We start from the raw sequence: 25,875 nt of genomic DNA on the forward strand, positions 1-25,875 counted from the left end.
AGCAAAAAATGTAGAGGAAATGGAAAAACTAGTTATAAATCCTAGAGATTTCACTATTGATTTCTCATGGAAGCCATAGGAGAGGTTTACAGATTTTAGTTGTTTACACAAACAGTCTGCTTTTTATGCAATAGACATTCCAAACAAATTTCAAAGAATAGTGCTCTAATAAAATTGTCTGTAGAAACAGGTGGTTTGTTGTTGTTTGTTTTTTGTATTTTGAAGTAGTATTTTGAATTTAAATAAGAGGTCATGGTAGCAAGAAGAATGAAAATCTGATAACTAAGCATGTTGGAGTACGTTAATACCCTTTTTAGTGATTTAAGAAGGTAAAAGGAATGCTGGCTTTGGTGGAGACCACTCTTGTTCGCTATTATGGCTATTTCATTAGAGCCTCCACATGCAGCTCAGTGGTCTATTCATAGGCAGCACAAGGCTTTTTAATTTGAACTCAAGGACCTTGTTTGGTAGGTCAGAAATCGTACTATGCAGTTCCTAATTAACGAACCATTAGCTAGTCTGTTGTGAAATGCCTGTAATCTTGTCTAATTAAAATGCTATCAAGTTAATTCAGAAATGTGGGAAAACTTAATAGTGGAATTTGCCTTCTGTTTTGTTTATAAATCCAGTGTGGAGAGAAGGGGCTCCATCCTTAGAGAGTTTTGATTAAGTTGACGTGCATTTACTGTGAATTGTTCACAAAGCACAGTAGCTGCCAGCGCTCTTGTTCCACTTTACAGGTTTGCTCTGTAGGAATTAAATCCCACAAAGACAAATCCTCTTCTGTATCTTGCCATGCATATTTTATTAAGAATTGCTGAGAGTATTTTTCCTCTTTGGGCGTGGGGGGGTGTACCTCATAGTGGAACAAAATGTTTTGAAGCACATTGTGTGCCTCCCAGTTCTTTTGCTTTTAGTATAAATAAAAGAACAACTTGTGTCAGTCAAATTTAATAGAATCTCAAGGGGCAAAATGAGACCTTTTGCAGGACAACTTTTGGTTTGGTTTATTTTTATAAAGAGTCGAGCCATTACGTTCCCTACTGTCTCTCCATTTATGTTTAAAAGAGAAAGAAACCGTGAGTTTAAGCAAGTAAGATTTACACTGTTATGAACTACAGTGTTCTGTAGTATTAAACTCTGTTGTGTTACTGCTGTACATTGTCTCCGCTATGGGTTTTGACTAGACGTTAAATGAACTTTAGAGACGATTAATTGTTTTCAGTTTGATTTCTTCAGGAAAAATTCAAGCTAAAAACTTGTAGCAAAACATGGTTACTTTTAGAAAATAAAAACCTTCCTATTCACATTTTTCAAAGAGTCACAAAAATAACAGAGATCCAAGGATCAGTGTTTCATAGTCTTGTTAAATGGTAATGATCTTGTTAATTTAATTTTAAATATTCATAATTTTTAAACACCGATTATTTAATCTAGGTTTAAATAATGAAGAGTATCAAGTAGTCATTGGAAACGACACCACACATTATATTATTGATGACTTGGAACCTGCCAGCAATTATACTTTCTACATTGTGGCATATATGCCAATGGGGGCCAGTCAGATGTCCGACCATGTGATACAGAACACTTTAGAGGATGGTAAGAAAATGTGATTCTAAGATATCTAAGCATGAACATTAATATGTTTATTATAACTTTAAAGCAATATGTGTTTTAAGAGAAAATATCCTGGTTTTGGAGAAGGCAATGGCACCCCACTCCAGTACTCTTGCCTGGAAAATCCCGTGGTAGGCTGCAGTCCATGGGGTGGCTAAGAGTCGGACACGACTGAGTGACTTCACTTTCACTTTTCACTTTCATACATTGGAGAAGGAAATGGCAACCCACTCCAGTGTTCTTGCCTGGAGAATCCAAGGACGGGGGAGCCTGGTGGGCTGCCGTCTCTGGGGTCGCACAGAGTCGGACACGACTGAAGTGACTTAGCAGCAGCAGTGGCATCCTGGTTTTGGTTAAAAAAAAAAAAAAAAAAACAGATGTGATAACTAGCAGGCTAATTTACCGTTTTAGATCTTACTCTCAATTTTTGACAGTAACAGGATATGATAAGGATAAAGAGCAGTTTTGTTTATAATTCATAGTTTTTTAATTGGTCATCTGATTTAGTAGTAATTTTAAATTTCATGAGCTATAAATATTTATTTGAACAAATTCAGACACATAATGGAAATTTTAATAACAAAATTGTCATATTTCTTCAAGTTCCTGTTTAAATTGTAAATGCATTGCAGAGTTTTTCATTTTCTTTACTGAGTGAAACAAAATGTGAGATTCTCTAGGCAGGAATAAATGTAATGACAATTACATTGAGTGTCTGTAAAGACTGGAGGCCAGAGGAATTGAATTTCTGAAACTGAAAGTTTATAAAATTTAGTACTATCAATTAAAAAATTCTTGTAAAATCAGATAGCTTATTTTTAGAAAAATTTGTGTTTATTCTGCTTAAGGAGGAAAGTATTACTTGTTCAGTTTGTTATCTCCAGTTGAAAGTTGAATTGCTGTGAGTTTGAGAGCGGGCCTCCATGTACTCTTATGAAAGTGAAAATGTTAATCATTCAGTCATGTCCAACTCTTTGTGACCCTATGGACTGTATGTAGCCCGCCAGGCTCCTCTGTCCCTGAAATTCTCCAGGCAAGAATACTGGAGTGGGTTGCCATTTCCTTCTCCAGAGGATCTTCCCGACTCAGGGATCGAACCCAGGTCTCCTGAATTACAGGGTGATTCTTTACCATCTGAACCACCGGGGAAGCCCATATATTCTTATAATGGTGGGAAATTCTGTCTGTTAAAATAGTCCTGATAGAACTGATTCTCCTCCTCTGACTCTTCATCTCGCTCTCCAGGTCCTCTCTACAACCCATTTTTGTACTCTACAGTGTGAAAGGGGGATTATTTAAAATATACTTAATTATACTGTTCCCCCTTTACAAATGTTTTCTCATCCATCCTCAAGAAATGGTCCTCCTTTAGTTTTCAAAGCATTTTAATATAAATGATTCTCAAATCTTTTTCTTCATCCATTTAGTCCTACATCTCTTATATTTCTATAATGCCACTTGTGTAACTGTTTATTTATAAATTCAGACTTTTACTAAAAGAAAAAATTATCACTGATCTGGATGCTGAATTCCACATTTGAGTTTATTCCGTTTTAGGGTGAACCATGACCTCTCTAGTTATCTCATTATGTTTAACAACCTCTGACATGAATAACTAAAGTGAAACACAGGCTGGTGTTTGCTGTTGTTGTTGCTTTGGGTTTATGAGGTATTGCCCCGTAGAAGAAAATGTGTCTAAAGCATAGCAAGCCACTGGTTAAACTTGCCAGTTCCGGTTCAGTTATGATCTCAAAGTTTTCTCCTCTAAACTTTCCTTATTTTGCAAGTTTTTTGTTTAATTAAATTTCATTTTGTTTTCTAGATAACATACAGACTTCTGACACTGCTTTTTCAGTTTCCACATCAGTATCCTGCCCTCATTTCCTCAGCCTGCGCTTGTCAGGCTTCAGGCAAGATACTGGAGTGGGTTGCCATTCTACTCTGTGTGGGTCTCCTAGGGTACACAGCAGACACAGCTAATATTTGTGAAATGTTTACCACTGCCTGTTCTAAAAACCTTTCTTCCAGTGGCTCGTTTAATCCCGACCTAGCCCTATGATAGAAGAATCATTGTTACATAAGAGTAGTAGTGTAGGCGTGAAAATGCAGGTTCTAGGTCTACCTCCTTACTTCCAAGCTGTGTGACCTTGGGTAAGTGATTTCACCTCTCTACCTCAGTTTCCTTAGCTATAAAGTAGAAATAATAATGACACTCTCTTCACTGGGTTTTTGTGAGAATTCATGTGTTCATGTGAAGGACTCAGAAATGCTTAGTTTTCCCTTTTCTACCTATTATTTCATTAATTCAACAAATATTTATTGAGTACCTGCTATGTATTATTCAGTATTTAGTAGTGAATGAAAGAAATGAAAAATTGGCCCATAACTTGTAGAGCTTACTTTCTACTGTGGGAGAAGAGGGAGAGGAACAATAAATAAGATGAGCACCCAGTGATATGCACTAGATGAGATAGTGATAAGTATTGAGAAGAAGGAAGAAAGCAGGGAAGGGGAGTAAGGCTTCAGACAGAGATACCTCTTGTCATGGGTTACGTTTGAAGACCTAAAGGAAATGAAAGGGCTTCCCTGGTGGCTCAAATGGTAAAGAATCTACCTGCAATGCAGGAGAGCTGGGTTTGGTCCCCTGAAGAAGGGAATGGCTACCCACTCCAGTATCCTTGCCTGGAGAAGTCCAAGAACAGAGGAGCCTGATGGGCTACAGTTCACGGGGTCACAAAGAGTCGGAAATGACTGAGCGACTAACACACACACAAAGGAAATGAAAATGAGGGCACTGGCTAAGCAAATGACTGGAAGACGTGCATTCTGGGAGAGGAAACAGAAATTGCTAAGGGCCTGAAGCACAAGCATGGCTACAGTGGAGGGAACAAGCAGAAAGTAGTAGGAGATGAGGCATAGAATGAGGAGCCAACCATACAAGTATCAATGGATGGGGTTTTGTATGAAGCTTCAATGAGGACTTTAGCTTTTTCTGTGAGTGAAATGGGAGCTCTTTTGAGGAGAATAATGATAAGATCTGACCTGGAATTTAATAGCAAATGTGTTGAGACTAAATGGTAGAGATGAGCACAGAGGCAGGGAGATCTGTTAGGAGGCTATTGTGACAATACCGGCTGAGGGTGATGGTGCAGGGACCAAGGGGTGGCCGTGTGAGTCATCGAGCCACAGGATTGAATGTGGGGAGTGTGTGGAGGAGTCCAGGATGACACCGGCGTTTTCATCTTTTTCAGTTGGACAGATAGTTTCCATCACTTGAGGTAGGAAAGCCTGTAGAAGAAAATATTGTTTTCATCCCCATTTTGTATATGAAGAAAACTGGACACAGAGAAATTAATTTGGCCAAGATCACACACAGTAGAAATTGATATAACAAGGACTCAGTTACACAGAGGCTAAGTCCAGAACTCTTCTTAACTTTTAATATTAGACTGCTTCCCAGTATTCTTGACCCATTTTCCTGGAGTGCCAGTTATATTCAGATTATTTACAGGAAAATCATTGTGTTCATGTTAAGCAGCATGGAGATATATTATAGTTGGGGATAAAAAAAGTCCTACTAATTTTTAAGATACAACTGTTAAACACTTCAAATTATTTGTCAGGTTTTAACCCTGCTGTCCTTGGCTTCTCCATTCTTGTGTAATTCTCTTTTCTATGTTTTAAGGCATCTTGGTGAAGTTATTGAGAAATATTCTCATGTTTTTAATGAGTATTAAGTAAGCTCATATTCATCCCAGACAATATCAAAACAATCACAGCAACATTGATGAAAATCTTGCTTTCTTTGGTTCTCTACACTGGATCCTCCCTTCAGTATTTTTTCCTTCCTTTTTCTGGTTTGTACTCTGCTTGACTGGAAGCCTCAGCCAGGGTTGAAAGTACCTCTCCGTTATTATATATGTGATACGCTGCTGCTAAGATACTTCCGTAAATACTAGTGTGCTAGTTGACCATTTTAATTCTAAATATTGATAAGAAATCTGCCTTCTTTTATGACTAGTTCCCCTGAGACCTCCTGAAATTAGTTTGACAAGTCGAAGTCCCACTGATATCCTCGTCTCCTGGCTGCCCATCCCAGCCAAGTACCGGCGGGGCCAGGTGGTCCTCTACCGCCTCTCCTTCCGCCTAAGCACTGACAACTCCATTCAAGTTCTGGAGCTCCCAGGGACCAGTCATGAGCACCTCTTGGAAGGCCTGAAACCTGATAGTGTCTACCTGGTGAGGATTACTGCTGCCACCAGAGTGGGGCTGGGAGAGTCTTCAGTGTGGACCTCACACAGGACACCCAAAGCTACAAGTGTGAAAGGTAAATGTGGACTATTAAGGAAGAATAACACAGTATCTTTCTTTTTTGTCTTATCTAACTTAGGCTTATATTTTTAAATTTTGTCTTAAAAATTAAAGTATTCCATAGACCATGGATTTAATTGAAAACAATTTAAACTTTTGGTTACTCTGTTTAATTTGCACATCCTTCAAAGATCCATGGGTCCATATTATACAGAGTGAAGTAAGTCAGAAAGAGATAGATAAATATCATATACTAACACATATATATGGAATCCAGAAAGATGGTACCGAAGAATTTATTTGCAGGGCGGCAGTAGAGAAACAAACACAGAGAACAGACTTACGGATGTGCGGAAAGGGGAGGAGAGGTGAGATGTATGGAGAGAGTAACATGGAAGCTTACATTACCATATGTAAAATAGATAACCACCAGCAATTTGCTATATGTCTCAGGCAACTCGAAACAGGAGCTCTGTATCAGCCTAGAGGGGTGGGATGGGGAGTGAGATGGGAGGGAGGTAAGAGAGGGGGAATATATGTATACCTATGTCTGATTCATGTTGAGATTTGACAAAGCAGCAAAATTCTGTAAAGCAATTACCTTCAATTAAAAAATAAATGAATTATAAAAAGATACGTGGATCTAAATCAAATTGAATTACCAAGGTATTTATTAATAGAGACCTAATTAACTCCTGCGCTGGCACAGCCACCACGCTCAATGCAAAGAAATAGAACACTCAGTTTTTCTGAGTTCCAAAATCACTGCAGATGGTGATTGCAGCCATGAAATTAAAAGATACTCCTTGGAAGGAAAGTTATGATCAGCCTAGACAGCATATTAAAAAGCAGAGACATCACTTTGTCAACAAAGGTCCATCTAGACAAGGCTATGGTTTTTCCAGTGGTCATGTATGGATGTGAGAGTTGGACTGTGAAGAAAGCTGAGCCCTGAAGAATTGATGCTTTTGAACTGTGGTGTTGGAGAAGACTCTTGAGAGTCTCTTCGACTGCAAGGAGATCCAACCAGTCCATTCTAAAGGAGATCAGTCTTGGGTGTTCATTGGAAGGACTGATGCTAAAGCTGAAACTCCAGTACTTTTGCCACCTCATGTGAAGAGTTGACTCATTGGAAAAGACTCTAATGCTGGGAGGGGTTGAGGGCAGGAGGAGAAGGGGACGACAGAGGATGAGATGGCTGGATGGTATCACCAACTCAATGGACATGGGTTTGGGTGCACTCTGGGGGTTGGTGATGGACAGGGAGGCCTGGCATGCTGTGGTTCATGGGGTCTCAAAAAGTCAGACATGACTGAGTGACTGAACTGAACTGAATCAGTATCACTACCATATATTTTTAAACAAATCATCAATTTAATAGAAAGATCATAATACGAGGAAGTCCCAGACCCTCCTCCTCTTTTACTAATGTGGAGTGTAATGTGACTGGGCTTTTTGTTAATTGATTAATAACAATTAGATGGTCAAAATTAGGAAATACATATGACTGATTCATTTTGATATTTGGCAAAACAACAAAAGTCTGTAAAGTAATTATCCTTCAAATAAATAAATTTTATAAAATTACGATATACATATTTCTTCTTTGAAAAAACTTAAAATCCACAAATATAATTTTGTTCTTATTTATATATTGGATTGGCCAAAAAGTTCATTTGGGTTTTCATACACTGTTATGGAAAAACCCAAACTTTTTGACCAACCCAATACCTTAGTTTTTTTCTTAGTATCTTATACTCTTGGAGAAGGAAATGGCAATCCACTCCAGCACTCTTGCCTGGAAAATCCCGTGGACGGAGGAGCCTGATAGGCTACAGTCCATGGGGTCGCAAAGAGTCGGACACGACTGAGCGACTTCACTTCCTCTTCACTTCTTATACTTTTAATTCTGTCTCAAAATTTAATATCATTGTATAATTTTTAATATGAAAGGCAAGTGTAATTATTGGAATTGAACTTTTATGCAGTTGTTGATTTAGAACGGAGAGCTCTCCACTCTCCTGTGTTTTCATGTGAATTAGGAGTTTTCTTACACATACACATCTGGTGAATTTTTCTAGCCCCTAAATCTCCAGAGTTACATTTGGAACCTCTGAACTGTACCACCATTTCTGTGAAGTGGCAGCAAGATGCTGAGGATACAGCAACCGTTCAAGGCTACAAGCTGTACTACAAAGAGGAGGGGCAGCAGGAGCACGGACCCATTTTCTTAGATACCAGTGGCCTTCTCTACACTCTCAGTGGTTTAGGTGAGTGGACCTGTATAGTGCTTTTCCTTTTTTCCTTCCTCTCTGACCATTTGGGAGAAAAAGTTATTGGCTATAAGGCAGAATCACTGCCTTAGTGATAAAAGGAAAAGAAGTGATTTTACTACCTCACTGCATATATTCTGCTGCATGAGTCATTCAGTGGTCCTCGACTCGCCACTGAGTGGCTGGGCACAGTGTCGCAAGTGCACAGTCACTCAGTCACGTCTGACTTTTTTCAACCCCATGGACTGCAGCCCGTCAGGCTCCTCTGTCCATGGGGTTCTCCAGGCGAGAATACTGGAGTGGGTTGCCATTTCCTCCTCCAGGGAATCCTCTCAACCCAGGGATCAAACCTGGGTCTTCCGCATTGTAGGCAGATTCTTTACCATCTGAGCCAATGTATCTTTCTATCTTCTCCCCACCATTGGGCATCTGACTTTCTTTCTGAAGTTCACTTCTGGCGGAGTGAGATACCGATCTATTCTTGTGACTGTATGGTAGATGTAGAATAGAAATGTGAAAATAACAATATTGTTATACCAGATGATCAGATTAATTTAGAAATTGCCTGAGAGACATAAAGAGCAAATTAATGGTTACCAGTGCGGAGGGGAGAGGCACTATGGGGTGGGGGAGAGAGGGGTATAAAAATTATTGGGTGTAAGACAGGCTCTAGGATTATGGTACCACATGGGGAATATAGCCAATATTCTGTAATAATTGTAAATGGACTGTAAGATTAAAAATTGTCGCCAGTCTATGTTATGTAACTGTAAATATTTATTGTATGTAGTTCTAACACAGAAACAGTCAAGAAAAAAGCACTTAATTTTATGTTTGAGTTCATCAGAGTTCTGAAAGACCCTGTTTTATTCGCTATTCATCCTATCTTTGCACAGTGAAAGGGTTTTGTTATGTAAACATGTTTAGTAGAAGGTGTAATAAAGACACTTACAACTACAATAAATGCATGAGTATAAACATACTCAAGGTATAGACTGCACACTTAGCTGTTTGTTGCTCATGAGTAGATTTTTACCCTTAAGCACAAAGCAGCAAGTTTATGATCATCAGCTGAGTTCCTACTGGATTGTTACAGCCCCTTCTGCACATACTAGACATTTACAAGCACTCTGGCTTTCCCTGTCACAGACCACCCTTTGGTGTGCAGGCAGGAAAGAGGCACAGTGGTCCCATCCAGGAAGGCTTCATTTCCCTGGCCTCGCAGCATTAGACCAGAGTCCCTGTGAGTAAGAAGCAGTCGTGCAAATCTCTTTTCAGACCCAAGGACACAGAACCCCACTCTCCAGTTCTTGGCAGTAGTTTTCCAGATGGCATTTTGCTTGTAATCTTGTTGTTTTGGATTTTAATTGAATCTGTATTAGGTTAAGTAAGTTTCACAGTTGATCCCCGTCATGCAGCTTTATAAAGGATGAGAAGTTACATATGTGCCAGGGTGACCTTCCTTAAGCCATTGATGCTCAGATGACATTAGCCCAACCTACTGTCAAGCACTTAGCAGCATTTATCTCTAGCCATGCTTTCTCAGGGTGCCTTCCCTTTCCAGAGGCATGTCATTTCATCTGGAAAATTTTAGTCAGTATCAAGTAAGAAACAGGCTTTGAGACAATTGTTGATGAAAAATCATACATCAAGCTTAATATCTCCAATTTCTTCACTGATAGTTTAGAAATATAAATACACTGAAGATACAAAACAGGAGATTCTTAGAGCAATCTTCTTGAACATATTAGTAGCTTATTCTAAACAGATGAGTAATTTATTGGAAAAAAAAGTAATGCTCTGCTTGTGAAAAGTTTAGAGAAACATTTTATTAAAACGTTGCCAATTAAAAACAGTTCTTTAAAATTAAATTTTTTTCTGCAGATAGCATACATTTATATATATATAGAAGATCCATTGATTTTTGTTAAAATCTTTTATAATCTCTATATAATAGCTTTCATTCTATAAACCTTTATTTCTTCCTGTGTTTTGAAAATAAATTGCATATGTTTACTGCCTGAGTTTTTTTATGGTATGATCCTTTGAATATGCCATTTGGGGTAACTCAGTTTAAAATCATTTTATAGTGTATAAAAATAGGAAATGATTTTGTTATGGCCTATATACCCCATCTATTAAAATAGCCCCATGTTTCCCGACTGGAGTTAGACTGAGTGGCTAGAGTAATTGCAGTGCAGGGTGGCAGAGGACTTTGTCATGGCTTTAGGGCTTTCTTGTTAGAGGCATGTTCCATACCCCTGGAGTTTCAGGGACAGAGCTGGAATGGTTGACTGGCAGGGATGCAGTTGTACAGACTGACACATCGTACAGCTGTTAACTAAATCACCTTTAAGATGCCTTCTAATTTTCAGAGTCCTGGGATCCCATTTTCCTTTTCTTAAAAGTCACCGTGGGGCCTAGCCCAGCTTATAGCAAGCGAATGGGTTTACCCCACTAAGCAACCAACTGTTGAACAGCTCTCACTTCTTTCCTTCCTACTTTTGGCTGTTGGGGGTGGGCAGTATCTTCTGTTAACTGGACAGCTGACCATCTGTGATCATTTTTAGCGAGAGCATCTGGCAGTAGCTGCCTGTTTAACAGAGAGTGATATGTCTAAAGGGCAGTAGGTTAAGGGAACACTATCTGTGTCTTACATGGCAAATACTTGCTTTTACTGAGCTTCTGCACATTAAAGATACTCTTAACTGAAACTAGATTTACTAAGTGGGCTTGGAAATGAAATTTAAATGCTTTTGTTTGCTGATTCAATGTCAGTTTGAGTAGCAAACTGAGGTCTCAAAATTTCATTTTCATACTAATCCTCTTTCTGATGCCCTTTTTGTTCAATTTCTGATAATTAAGTTTTCATTTAAAAAGTATGTTACTGAGACATATTCTCCTTAGTAATATATATAGTTCTTTGTTTCTGAAAAAAAGAAATAGGTGAAGGAGTTCATGTATTTCAGTTCCTGTAACAGTCATTTAAAATTCTTTTTTATGTAAGGCATTATAGCAATAGATTAAAGAAATGTAATGAATGTGACCACTGCTTAAAACAAGAAGGATTAAACCAAGATTCAGTTGACTGACTTGTCTGATTTTCTCCCAAATTTTCTCCCAGATCTGATTAACTAAATTTAATTGTACTGAATACTGAAAATTATTTTAGAACATTTTACTCTAAACCCTCAAAGCTCCATTCCCTGAAATGTAGAATGTTTTGTTTTTTAAAGTGGCTAAAAAGATTCTTGTGTATTTGTTAGTGTAATATAAATATTGTCAGAGCAGTGGAAGTATTTTAATGTTGCTAGTTTGTTCTGGTTTAATGGTTTTAAGATACACAGTTTGATTTTATTGGAAGTGGTTTACTTTGTGGGAGTTGGATAAAAAGCACTGGGCTTGTGATTTAAGGTTTATGTGATTTGTTCTAAATTGTGGTTTGTGGTTTTTTCAAGATATTGTATCTTTGTAGTGATTATTTTCACTTAGGTTTTTTACCCCCTTGGCACTTTCAGTGTTTAGTTCAGTTTTAAATAGGATTTTAAAGTGTTTGTTTCATTCATCATACAATAAACTGAAGCAAAGTTAATAGCACAGTTGTGCTCCCTGATAACAGGCTGATTGGAATAATTTGTTCCTCTTTTATTGTCTGTTTATTTCAGAAATTGGCTTCAAATTCTGAAGTTAGAGTTTCTAATCACAAGAGGACTGTTTTCATAAGCTGATTGTCAGAAACTGTCCTTAATTGTTTTGTCTGTGTAGAAGAAAGTGAAAAGGGGAGGATTACTTATATAGTGCTATTTTAGTTTAGCATTTAGGACACTGATACTAGATCATCTTTAGCTTCTATTTTGTCAAAGAATTTGTGCTATTAAATATTTCACAGCAAGCATGATTAGTGAGTAGGCTATTTAGCAGCAATTGTAAAGATCTAAAATATTTAAAATCACACCTTCAAAACTTAGAGATCTCTTTTTGAGAAATCTTAAGTTAGAACTTTTTTTTTTTTCCTACTTGCTGTTGGAATTTTTTTTGCCATACATCAACATGAATCCGCCATGGGTGTACACATGTTCCCAATCCTGAACCCCCCTCCCACCTCCCTCCCCATACCATCCCTCTGGGTCATCCCAGTGCACCAGCCCCAAGCATCCTGTATCCTGCATCGAACCTAGACTGGCAATTCGTTTCTTATATGATATTATACATGTTTCAATGGGAAATCACTTCATGGGAAATAATGGGGAAACAGTGGAAACAGTGTCAGACTTTATTTTTGGGGGCTCCAAAATCACTGCAGATAGAGATCATAGCCATGAAATTAAAAGATGCTTACTGGAAGGAAAGTTATGACCAACCTAGATAGCATATTCAAAAGCAGAGACACTACTTTGCTAACAAAGGTGCGTCTAGTCAAGGCTATGGTTTTTCCAGTGGTCATGTATGGATGTGAGAGTTGGACTGTGAAGAAAGCTGAGCGCCGAAGAATTGATGCTTTTGAACTGTGGTGTTGGAGAAGACTCTTGAGAGTCCCTTGGACTGCAAGGAGATCCAACCAGTCCATTCTAAAGGAAATCGGTCCTGGGTGTTCTTTGGAAGGACTGATGCTAAAGCTAAAACTCCCAATACTTTGGCCACTTCATGTGAAGAGTTGACTCATTGGAAAAGACTCTGATGGTGGGAGGAATTGGGGGCAGGAGGAGAAGGGGACGACAGAAGATGAGACGGCTGGATGGCATCACCGACTCGATGGACGTGAGTTTGAGTGAACTCTGGGAGTTGGTGATGGACAGCGAGGCTTGGCGTGCTGCAGTTCATGGGGTCACAAAGAGTCAGACACAACTGAGCGACTGAACTGAACTGAAAGTTAGAACTCCCAACTCTAGGAGTAGGCGTCTGAAGAAACAGTCCTTGGTTAATGATGTAACTTTTTTAATTGGAGGAAATTTGCTGTACAGTGTTGTGATGGTTTCTACCATACAGCAACGTAAATGTAATTTTAAAGTCCATTAGCTAGTTTATGTAGAAGCATGATAAAATTAAGTGAGATTTCTGGGTGTTATCTTTCCCTATAGTATTGATAGAACTGAGTTTGGTTGTGTGGCTACATATCTCATGAAAGAAAACAGAGAACTAGCACTAGTGAGCCAAATTGATGTAACCAGAGGAAGTTGTAATCTTCCTTTCGTCAAGGCAGAACAAGATTTTGTGGCATGATGATCAGAGACAGTTCATTGTGAACCTTACTATAACAGAGATTTTGTTTTCAGGAGAATTAGAATCATTCAGCTTATGAAATATGGAAGTCACATTTTTAAAGCAAGCCTAAGTCTTTTCAGAGACTGTATTCCCTCACCCCTCTCAGCCAAGGAAGGCTTAGATAACACTCAGAAAATCTTTGAAAGTATACTGCAGGTGAAAATCCGTATGATGTGGTTGGTCTGCATGCTTCTGACTGCATCACTTAAGATGGAGTAAAAAAGACATGGCATTGTATAACAAAATCTTCCTAGTGGTGAATAATTTCAGTTGTATAATTCTGTACTGACTTTTAGTGTATAAATTCATTTCAGATAACATGGTGCTTTGATGCTGACTACCAGCCCAAATACCATTCCTGATGTCAGGAGTCTTTAACTGCTGAAGTAATGTACCAACAACAACATAAATATCATTTACTATTCTGTTCAGATTAGCTTTGACTTCGTAATGCAGCACTCTTACCTATGAGATCATTTTGCTTTTATTTGTTAACAGACCATTTTAGGGTTGGTGTAAACATTCCATTAACATTATTGCTATCATTTACCACAGGCAAGATCTTTGAGAACATAGCCTCACATTTTTTGTCTCTCTTCAGTTCCTCCTGTGCTTTACCACAGATAGTTTTCACTCTTAGTAGAAAAAGTTGCTCTGAACAGTATCTGGTTACATTCTTTTATTCTTTCTTTTCAAATAATTACAAAATAAGTTCACTTAACTGAAGTCAGTAGACTTATTAAAGGAATGATCTTTGGAAACCACCTACTATGTAGGCCATAAAATTGATTATGAGTACAAATTAAAGAGAACATTTAAAAAGTATTGCATCTCGCTTCCTTCATTGTTAAGTATCTCTTAAGTTGTCATTTTTAAATTTTGTGTTTAATCTGTTATCAAGACAAAACATGTTGACAGTTAGAGACTTTAGGGAATAGTGAAATATTTTTTCCTAATTTACTGAGAGTGAAAATCTTAAAAATTTCCTTCTCTGTACTGTCCAACAATGCCATGTATGATTGATATTCAGATCACATTTTAGAACCTTAATACTTAAATTAAAGAAAATACTTAAAAAAAACCTATTGCTCAAAAGAAATGGAGCTTCCATGTCTAAAACATCCCATTACTAAAAAAATACTGTTTCAATAAGATAATAAAAAAGATTTTTGTTTGACAATTTGCAACTACCTCTAATTAAAGACAGAATGTTTGTAGGTTAATGAAACTGTAAAAACTAAACAAAAGTTACAGTTAATCATCTGTTTATCTTTTCTTAAATTCTTTTTCTTGGATGAAATTTAATCTTCCATTTTAAAATATTTTTGATACTCTCTGGACAAAATTAGAGACCTATACTTTCTGTTTGGAAAAAATCTTGCCCAGCTATTAAGCCTTAACTCTTCTGGGAGTATTTTTGTGACCCCAAATGGAATCAGGCTTTACAGTGGTACATCATGTACAATACACTGTTACAGAAGCACGCGGCACTGACAGGGGGAAGCATCAGCTGACTAACTTTCGTGTCTACTGCCTCAAGTTAACTCACAGTTTCCACAGTTTATTGACAAATCCTGGTTGTTTGCCTCAATAGAGATAATAATAATAGTTATTTTAGAATGTTAGGAAGATTAAATAACATAATACACATAAGAGTTAACATTGCATTGTAAATTGCATTGTAAGTCCTCAACAAATGTTAGCTGTCGTAACTGTTTTTAAAATGGTTCTTCTCTGTATGTCTTCTTTGGAGAAATGTCTGTTTAGTTTTTGGCCCACTCTTTGATTGGGTCATGTTTTTCCTGGAATTGAGCTGCAGGAGTTGCTTGTATATTTTTGAGATTAGTTGTTTGTCAGTTGCTTCATTTGCTGTTATTTTCTCCCATTCTGAAGGCTGTCTTTTCACCTTGCTTATAGTTTCTTTTGTTGTGCGGAAGCTTTTAATTTTAATTAGGTCCCATTTGTTTATTTTTGCTTTTATTTCCAATATTCTGGGAGGTGGGTCATAGAGGATCCTGCTGTGATTTATGTCGGAGAGTGTTTGCCTATGTTCTCCTCTAAGAGTTTTATAGTTTCTGGTCTTACATTTAGATCTTGAATCCATTTTGAGTTTATTTTTGCGTATGGTGTTAGAAAGTGTTCCAGTTTCATTCTTTTACAAGTGGTTGACCAGTTTTCCCAGTACCACTTGTTAAAGAGATTGTCTTTTCTTCATTGTATATTCTTGCCTCCTTTGTCAAAGATAAGGTGTCCATAGGTGCGTGGGTTTATCTCTGGGCTTTCTATTTTGTTCCATTGACCTATATTTCTCCAAAGAAGACATACAGATGGCTAACAAACACATGAAAAGATGCTCAACATCACTCATCATCAGAGAAATGCAAATCAAAACCACAATGAGGTACCATCTTATGCCAGTTAGAATGGCTGTGATCCAAAAGTCTGCAAGCAATAAATGCTGGAGAGGGTGTAGAGAAAAGGGAACCCTCTTACAGTGTTGGTGGGAATGCAAACTAGTACAGCCACTATGGAGAACAGTGTGGAGATTCCTTAAAAAACTGGAAATAGAACTGCCTTATGACCCAGCACTCCCACTGCTGGGCATATACACTGAGGAAACCAGAATTGAAAGAGACACGTGTACTCCAGTGTTCATAGCAGCACTGTTTACAATAGCCAGGACATGGAAGCAACGTAGATGTCCATCAGCAGATGAATGGATAAGAAAGCTGTGGTACATATACACAATGGAGTATTACTCAGCCATTAAAAAGAATACAATTGAATCAGTTCTAATGAGGTGGATAAAACTGGAGCCTATTATACAGAGTGAAGTAAGCCAGAAAGAAAAACACCAATACAGTATACTAATGCATATATATGGAATTTAGAAAGACGGTAATGATAATCCTGTATGCAGAACAGTGAAAGAGACACAGATGTATAGAACAGTCTTTTAGACTCTGTGGAAGAGGGAGAGGGTGGGATGATTTGGGAGAATGGCATTGAAACATGTGTGATATCATATAAGAAACGAATCTCCAGTCTAGGTTTGATGCAGGATACAGGATGCTTGGGGCTGGTGCACTGGGATGACCCAGAGGGATGGTATGGGGAGGGAGGTGGGAGGGGGTTTCAGGATGGGGAACATGTGTATACCCATGGAGGATTCATGTTGATGTGTGGCAAAACCAATACAATATTGTAAAGTAATTAGCCTCCAATTAAAATAAATAAATTTAAAAAAATAATAAATTTTAAAAAAAGAGGAAAGAAAAAAAAAAAGGTGCTTCTCCCAGGGTGGAGTCTGAAAATCTGGATTAAAAAAAATTTTTTCCCATATTACTTTCCATGATCATTAGATATGGAAACCACTACTTCTTGAGCTTTAATATGTGTATGAATTTACCCAGAGCCTTGTTAAAATTTACTATGTCTGGGTGAAGCCTGAAATTTTTGTATTTCCCATTTTGAGAAGCAAAGGTCTAGACCAGGACTAGGCAGATTTTCTCTGTAATAAGCCAGATAGTAAATATTTTAGGCTTTGTGGGTGTTATGAGCTGAATGTTTTATGTTCCCCCAAATTCATATGGTGTGGGGCCCTAATCTAATAGGGCTGGTGCCCTTACAAGAAGAGGAAGAAATACCAGAGCACTCACTCCACCATGTGACAGTGAGAAAGTAGTAGTCTACAAGCCAGGAAGAGAGTTCTTATCAGAAATAGACTCCTGGCACACCTTGATCTTGGACTTCCCAGTCTCCAGAACCTTAAGAATGTAATTTCTGTTGTTATCCAGTCCATGGCATTTTGTCATGGCAGCCTATGCCGATGAATACAGTGGGCCATATGGTCTCTTCCACAAATGCCTGACTCTGGCACTACAGCACAAAGCAGCATAGAAAATTCATAAATGTATGGGTGTTGGTTATGGTCCAATAAAGGTTTATTTATGGAAACTGAAATTTAAAAATATATTTATTTGGCTATAGTGGGTCTTAGCTGTGGCACCTGGGATCTTTGGTCTTCATTGCAGCATACAGACTTTCTAGTTGCTGCATTTGAACTCTTAGTTGTGGCATGCGAACTCTTAGTTGGGATACGTGGAACCTAATTCCCCAACTAAGGATCAAACCCGGGCCCCCCTGCATTGGGAGCATGGCATCTTAGCCACTGGACCACCAAGGAAGTCCCTGGAGACTGAAATTTGAGTTTCATGTAATTTTTGATATATCATAAAATATTGTTTAAAATTTTTTTCTGACCACTCAAAAATGTGAAAACCAATATTTTAGCTGGCAGGTTACCCAGAGGCAGTAGGCCATATTGCTATGGTTTGGCAATTCCAGGTGTAGACTTGATAGTCTTTGCTCTTCAAAATGTGGTCCCAGGATCAGCAGCATAATCTGAAATTTTATTTAAATGTTGAATTTCAAGTTCCCCCATCCCTTCCCCAGATCTACTGAATCAGAGTCTCCATTTTAACACAATTACTAGGTGACTAGTATGTACATGAAAGTGGAAACACTGGTCTAGATGACCTAGTACAGTAGGATTTTTCCTAAATAGCCATGTTAATTTTTTATAACTTAATAACACTTAGTTCTAGTTTGTTATTCTTGTTGGAAATCTTTCATAAATTTATTTTTGTGCCTTCTAGATGCCTATAATTGTCAGGCCAATGATAGTTTTTAATTTTGTTACTGCTGAACCTCTGTTTAGTCCATGTTTATTGTGCTTTTTATTGTTTATCTTGTTTCCAGTCACATTTCCCCATACTTCTCAGCTTGTTAATGTTGTTCAGTTGCTGAGTTATGTCCGACTGTTTGCAGGTCGCAACAGTAGCTCTCCAGCTGCAGCTCCTGAACTGCAGCTCTCCAGGCTTCCCTGTCCTTTACTGTCTCCCGGAGTTTGCTCAAACTCATGTCCATTGAGTCAATAATGTCATCTAACCATCTCATCTGCTGTTGCCCCTTCTTCTCCTTCCCTCGGTTTTTCCCAGCATCAGGGTCTTTTCCAGTGAGTCAGCTCTTTGCATCAAGTGGCCAAAGTATTGGAGCTTCAGCTTCAGCATCAATCCTCCCAATGAATATTCAGGGTTGATTTCCTTTATATAATAAGGAAAATGTGACCTTCATGGTTATCATCATTCAGTCAGTACATTTCTTCCCAAACATCCAAGGAGTAGAAGAGTCACAGGCTCTCAGGTATAATCGTGTAGTTTGAGCCCTATATTCCTATATTTTGTTTGCCACTGAGTACTCCTTCACAGATTCATTTTCTGATTCTCAAATATTTACCAAGTTCACCATGTGATGGTCCCTACATTAGAACACAACCATATTTAGTGTGGACAGATCATGTATTTGGGGAACTTAAGAGGAAGAATAATAATTACATAAGCAATTAAAATAAGGTGTGATGAACTCCTTGATAGTGGAGGTCAGATTGCTGCTATGGCATTTGGCAGGAACCTCTGACTTACTTGAGGGCTAAAATGGGGATGGCTTTCAATAAGAGAACATTTGTGTTGAGATCTAAAGGAAGATCTCAGCTAGGCAAAGGTACTGGGGCAGATACAAGTTGTGGGGGTCTGATAAAATAATATAAAATAGGTTAAAGCAATATAAAAATATACTATAGATACAGGGTCTTTAATAGACCTCTTGCAACCCCATGGACACCAGGCTCCTCCATCCATGGGATTTTCTAGGCAAGAGTACTAGAGTGGGTTGCCATTTCCTTCTCCAGGGAATCTTCCCGACCCAGGGATCAAACCCAGGTCTCCCATGTTGTAGATAGACGCTTTACCATCTGAGCCACCAAGGAAGTCCCATGCAAACAAAGGGTTCTGAAACTCCAGCTTCATAGCTTCTGGGTAAAGTTACCTCTGCAAAGAGGGGACAGCAGAACCCAGGAAGTACTCAAGGAATGCTGGAGTTTCTGTGGGATGGCCAGGAGGTGAGGGAGACTGTATTCTGGAGAAACTAAAGTGTTTCTATGACCAGAGTGAAATGGGAGAGGAGAGTGTCTGGTGAGCCATGGGAGGGGATTCCAGCTTTATCCTTAGGGCAGTGTGAAGCCATGAAACGATTTCAAGTAAGCAAGTGGCCTGATTAGATGCATGTTTAGAAATACCTTTCGGTTGCAGTGTGTAGAATATAATATAGAGAAATGAGACACAAATCAGCCCAGACCTTACTTCTTCCCTTAAAGAGGAAATTTTGTGAACTTTCTTTTCACTTTCTGGTTCAGAAATGTTATAAACATCTGTACTCCCAAGTTTGCTCTAGACCCTACTATACATGGCAATTTTCATGTACACAAACAGTAAATTAAAATTCCTTTAGAAAGTAGCTTATTCTGTTGCTTTAAATCACTTAACACAAGGTTCAGTGGTAAAGAATCCGCCTGCTAATGCAGGAGACTCGGGTTTGATCTCTGGGTCAGGAAGATCCTCTGGAGAAAGAAATGACAACCCACTCCAATATTCTTGGCTGGGAAATCCCATGAACAGAGGAGCTGGGAGAGCTATAGTCCATGGGATCATAAAAGAGTCAGACACTACTTAGTGACTAAACAACAAGCAACAACTGTAACAACAAGAAGCAACAATTGTAAAAATCTAATATTCACCAGATCAGCAAATTTGGAAATTTTTACTGTGCAGACCCTCTTCAAAAATCATTTACAAAATATTAGGTAATATTGAGCCCATATCTGAAAAACTATTTTAACATATAAGGGGTAAGGTATTTGAACCTTTGGCTCATGCCTGTCTTTAAGTCAGTTCTATAACTGTGTTAAAGTATTCTAATTTATCCTTCATTTTGATTGAGGAAACTCTCAGGAGGCATCTTGTCATAAATCTAATGACATATTCTGTCCCCTGAGAAAGCCTAGTTAGTCTTGATTTGGTCAGTAACTGTTACAGTGCCAAGTTAATTAAATTTTGTGTTTTTAAATGATCAGAGAAATAAAGGACATGCAACCATGGATTCCATAAACCCATAACACAAACTGTCCTTTGAATCCACAGCATGAAGCCAGGAGCATTTAGTAGTCACTCAAATGGAGAATATTTTTTAACTCACTCAGCTGCTATTATTGAGCTTTATTATGGTCCCTGAGAGTTGCAATACTGTATGTAAAGCATTCATTTTAGCACTGTGTGAGTACAGTGAGTACAGTGTTTTATGGAACTTAATAGGTCTCAGATAAAGAGGCTCCTATGCTTTCTTGGGGCTGGTCTCTTGGGCCCTACTAGGAGGCTTATAACAGCTCTTTGGCTTTGCAAATCAGTTGAACTCCATTTAGAAATTACTGATAATGAGCTGAAGTTACCATTAAATTAGTGTAAATTAATTAGCAGCAAATCAGTTGCAAAATTGAAACCATCCTTACAACATTCAGTTTTGACTTGTGTGAGTTCTTATAACTCCTCATGAAGATATTGCCTGGAAGATAGTGCCAGTTAGAAATGCAAAATTTCTGATGTTAAGGTTAATACAATAGACATTTTTCTCAGAAGTTTCTGTGTGTGTTCTCTGTTATTCCCCATTACTTTTAAAATTAAAAAATTAGGATATATTAATCTAATGCACATACTCACCAGGCCCTGGATTGGACATAAGGAACCTGAATGTAAGATGGCATGTCTGCCTCCAAAGTGTTTTACTTCAGCTTGGAGGCCCTATCAGCATTCATAGGAAAATGTGCTGATAAAATTGAGATGTGATCAGAGTATTCTGTAAGCATGAAGGATAAATGACTAATTTTACTATATGACGAAAACTTGCCCAGTTGAAAAATGGAGGAAAATCATTCCAATCATAGGAGCTCAAAGTGTACAAAAAGATTAAAAGAGGTAGCTTCATTGGTTTGTTACGGCTAAATCATGGGTTGCATGGGTGGGAGCTGTAGAGACTAGACTAAAACCATAGAATTAACTAGGGCTGGTGTTTTAAGGACCCTGCATGCCATAAAAAGTTATTTAGTCTTTATCTTATATTGTATAGTAAAGAGTATTGTATAGTAAATAATGAAGAGCCATCAAATTTTGAAGTGAGAAAATGACATGCCTTGTTTAGACAGATAACTGGTAATGATACTGTAAAGGATAGATTTAGAGAATCAGTGAGCATGGGCCCAGGAGAGGGCTACCAAAGACAGGAAATCAATGAAATGGTTGTTGAAATAATCTAAAATAATAAGATAAACTAAAACAGTTCATTGGAGAGAAGGCAGGTGTGAAATTTTGGGGGCTTAGAACTTGACTCATTACATGTGGGCCTGATGGGAGACCTTCACGTATAGCTATTATGTCTAAAGGGTCTATGAAAAGATGTGCAACATCATTAGCCATTACAGAAATGCAAAGTAAAAAACTTTTAACTGTAGTAGGATACCACTGCATACATATTAGAATGACTGAAAATTTTGTAAATGTCGAAACTGCCAATAACAAATGCTGACATGAATACAGAACACCTGGAACTCTTAGGCATTATTGCAGGAATGCAAAATGGTACAGTCACTCTGGAAAACAGTTCAGTGCTGTCTTATGAAGTTAAATATGCCTGTGCCATGTGACTCAGCAGTCCCATCCTACATGTTTACCTTGGAAAAATGAAAATGGATGTTCACACAAGAACCTATACACAAAATGTATAGTTCAATTTATTGTTTCTACAAACTAGAAACAGCAGTTGTCCTTCACTGGGTTAGTAAATAAACTGTGATATAGCCAGATAATTGAGTTACTCCTCAGCAGTGGAAAGCAATGAACTATATGGCTACTTGCAATAGTTTGTTGATGGATATTACTGGCATCATGCTGAGTGAAATAATCCATTCTCAAAATACGCTCTGTATTATTCCAATTATCTGACATTCTTGAGAAGTCAAAACTATAGGGATGGAGAACAGATCAGTGATTGCCATAAATTAGGGGTTGGGAGCAGGATTAACTACAAAGAGACAGCACTGGCCGTTTCTTGATACTACGAAATTCTTCTGTTTTCTGATTGTGGTGGTGGTTGCATAAACCTGTGCATGTATTGGATAGAACCATACACCACCAAAAAGTCAGTTTTCAAATTTAAAATAGAAGAATGAGAGTCTTGAGATCAGATGGCCAGGGTTTGAATTCTAGCTGTCCTCACACTTGGTGTGATCTTGGTTAAGTTACTGTATCTCCATAAACCTCTATTTGCACAGTGTCCAGGATATTGAGGATTAAGTGTGCTGGAACGTGCTGAACCCTCAACACAGTGCTCTTGTACATAGTAAGTGCTTAGTAGCTGTTAGCTGCTTATAAATCTGATTAGGTGAAGAGGAAGTTGGACTGATTCTCAAGAGTCCTGAATGGATGATACTTCACTGGAGTAGAGCTTCAGGAGTAAGACCAGGTTTGGAAAAGTGGGAGATTATTTAGTTCAATTTTGATTGTATTGGGTTGGAAAGTTTGGTATTCTGGTGGAGATGTCTCTAGGAGCTCAATATATATGGTTTTGATTTCAGAAGATCTGAGATAGTGAATCACTGCTGTACATTTTGGAGTTAAGCCTACACACTGATGCTGTCCTGCTCCAAGGGACCCAACATCTTTTTGTCTGAGCTACAAAGATTTGAGCGGAAGAAACCATTTGTCAGCATAATTGTAAAATGAAAGACATTTTCAGGAAATATCTTTCCCGAAAGGTCATTTTCTGGAAAGTGGGGCACATTCAACAAATCTCATTGAAATTTCAGATGAGATCATATTTATATTCTTAATTTGGTATAATTCCAAACATTTATCAGTTTTTTACTTGCTGCAAAAGACAGAGGAATTCTGATTAAGAAGGAAGCAAAAGGGATCAGGCAAATCATTGCTACTATATTATGGGAGAAATATAGCTAGCAAATTCCAAAGTGTATTTTGAATTGTAGCAGATCACAGAGGATATTTTGCACTCTTCAATGTTTGAAAGCCATATTTTGTAATTTTTTTGGTAACTCAGTTGAATGCAATAGCAATACTGTTATAATTTGTATTTCTGCCTCTTAAATTCAGAGGACTGCAGAGAGTGTTAAAATCACAGTGCCCCATGAAAGAATAAATGCCTTTTATTCTTGTGCTGTATATTGTGTTGTCTCAAAATTGTATCAGTGGCACCTTATGGGATGTTACACTCAATTTTATTTCCCACTTTAGAAAAAATCATTTTGGTGAGAGAAAAGGAAGGCAGCAATAAATGCCTATATTTTCTTAAATATTCTTCTCCTTGTTTAAAAATTAAGGTTCAACTTTCCATATCAAAACCAAAAAAAATAATTGGGAAAAGAATTTTGATGGTTTTTCCTGGACTTTTATATGCTAAGTCTTGAATAGTCATTACCTTTCGAAATACTCTAAAACATGAAAAGCTCTGTGAAAAACATCTGTCTTGTTATTAAATGAGGTGTAATTTGTGAACAAAAACCTTACTCCTTTTTTTTTTTAAAGATAAAGCAAAGTTGTTTTTTTCCCAAGAACAAAATTGGTGCATTTGCCTAAATAGTCATCACTTTTGTAGGTTTGAAGCTGTTTTACTGCTTTAGCAGCTGTGTGGTAAGTTTTCTAGCAGACAATAGTGGTGGGAAGGGGGGACTCAGTTGCATCTGGTTTCTGTTTGTAAAATGCCTGAAAAGTTGATATTTAGTAGTTTACTTGAGAAAGAGGTTCATCAGTAGAAGAACTTTTTTAGTACCTAAATTAGCTTGCTGTGTTTCATATGCCTATATTTTGTTTTCTTAAAAAAAAATGGGGAGAGAAAGAAAAGAATAAAGAAAATCATCTACCCTAAAACTGCATAGCACAGATAACCCTTTGACCTTTGGCACTGGGTAAAGATTTACAGTACTTGTGGAGCCTCACTTCTCATGCCTGACTGAAAAGAATCCTAAATAAAGTAAGGCCCCTGTGGAGATGGAGAAAATAAGCAGGGTAAGGAAGTTCCATTATTTCAAGTAGCTCTGTTTTTTTTTTAACCAGTTTATGAAGTGAAATACCAATTGTGATGTGTTTCCAGTTTGAGTCTTATGTCACTTAAGTATGAGGTCTGATGCTACAGTAGTTAAAGAGTTGGGGATGCAGGAAGCAAAATGTCCTTCTCTGTTTCCTTCATTCTCAGCAAATATCCCTTCCTGCTGCCTTCCTCAAAGTAAATTTCCACCTGAAATTTCTTTAGGGCAATATCTTTTCTTTAGGGAAAGCAAAACAACAGAAAGCTTAAAAAAAATGTGCTATTGAAATACAGATGAGAATGGGAATTGCCAGTTGTTTCCTTCTCTGTATGTTAAATGGTCAAGTTTTATTTCAGATAGCAAATATGAAAAGTGTATGAGAACAAAATTAGTTCCATGGTTTGTCTCCCAAAAAAGTATTCTTAAAATTTTAATTTATTCAAGTATAGTTGATTTACAGTGTTGTGTTAATTTCTGCTGAGTGGCGAAGTGATTCAGTTTTATATATATGTGTGTATGTATATATACACACACACATTCTTTTTTAAAATATTCTTTTTCACTATGGTTTATCACAGGGTACTGAATATAGTTCCCTGTGCTATACAGTTAGGACCTTGTTGTTTATCCATCCTGTATATAATAGTTTGTGTCTGCTAATCCCAAATTCCCAATCTGTCCCTCCCCACAGAAAAAAGAATTTTTAACTTCAGTCCGAATGACACAAATTAAGATCTTTGAAGAAACTTTTACTATCTAATGATGTTCACATCTATTTAATAATTATTTAACTAACTCCTTTACATTGAATCTTTATGTATCTCTCTCCTAAAATATTCTAGTAATCTCTGTAACCCTTTGTATTTATATTTCGGAGGTTGTTAAATTTATCTTCTGTTACCTTTTCTACTTCCTTTCTATGTGTGCTAATAAAACCTCATTAGAATGGTAACAAATGAAAGCCATGTTTCCTTGGTATTAGGAAGACACTCATAGTTATTGATCAGCTCTTGACTGTTTTATAGTGCAGAACATTCCCAGTGGTAATTTTATGAATGAAGGAAAAACTTAAGTAAGCCTTTCCTTCTTATTTTTAAAAATCTGTAAAGCATGGTAAAATGCTTTATGTGAATTGCAAACAGTTTTCCTTACAGAAGGGAAAACTCTTGTTGTAGGAAATTAAATCAGTGCTATCCATTAATTATCAACCTTCAAACCACTCTTGAAGTTTCTGGTCAATGTAAAGAGTCTTTAGATGTGTGAGGTCTTTAAAAATCTAAGTAAATTAAAGGAGAGAAGGTTTTTAAAATACCACATTAGCACATGAAAGAAACTTCAGAGTGGATAGAAAAAAACATTTGCTGCATAGCAGTATATACTTGAGGGTTTTGTTTTGTTTTTGTTTTAAGCTTGTTCTTAAAA

The 25,875-nt window shown here is 37.5% G+C and overlaps 1 protein-coding gene across 1 annotated transcript in view; it reads left to right on the forward strand.

Moving 5' to 3' along the window:
- Positions 1–25,875, forward strand: part of PRTG (protogenin) — a 138,584-nt gene that overhangs the window by 75,819 nt on the left and 36,890 nt on the right. Inside the window, exons 9-11 of the mRNA XM_069596441.1 lie at positions 1,438–1,602; positions 5,642–5,947; positions 8,013–8,201. Of these exons, the coding sequence (XP_069452542.1) occupies positions 1,438–1,602; positions 5,642–5,947; positions 8,013–8,201 (660 nt within the window). The remainder of the gene's footprint in view (positions 1–1,437; positions 1,603–5,641; positions 5,948–8,012; positions 8,202–25,875) is intronic.

Source organism: Ovis canadensis, chromosome 7, assembly GCF_042477335.2.
Source record: "Ovis canadensis isolate MfBH-ARS-UI-01 breed Bighorn chromosome 7, ARS-UI_OviCan_v2, whole genome shotgun sequence".
Classification (NCBI taxonomy): domain Eukaryota; kingdom Metazoa; phylum Chordata; class Mammalia; order Artiodactyla; family Bovidae; genus Ovis; species Ovis canadensis.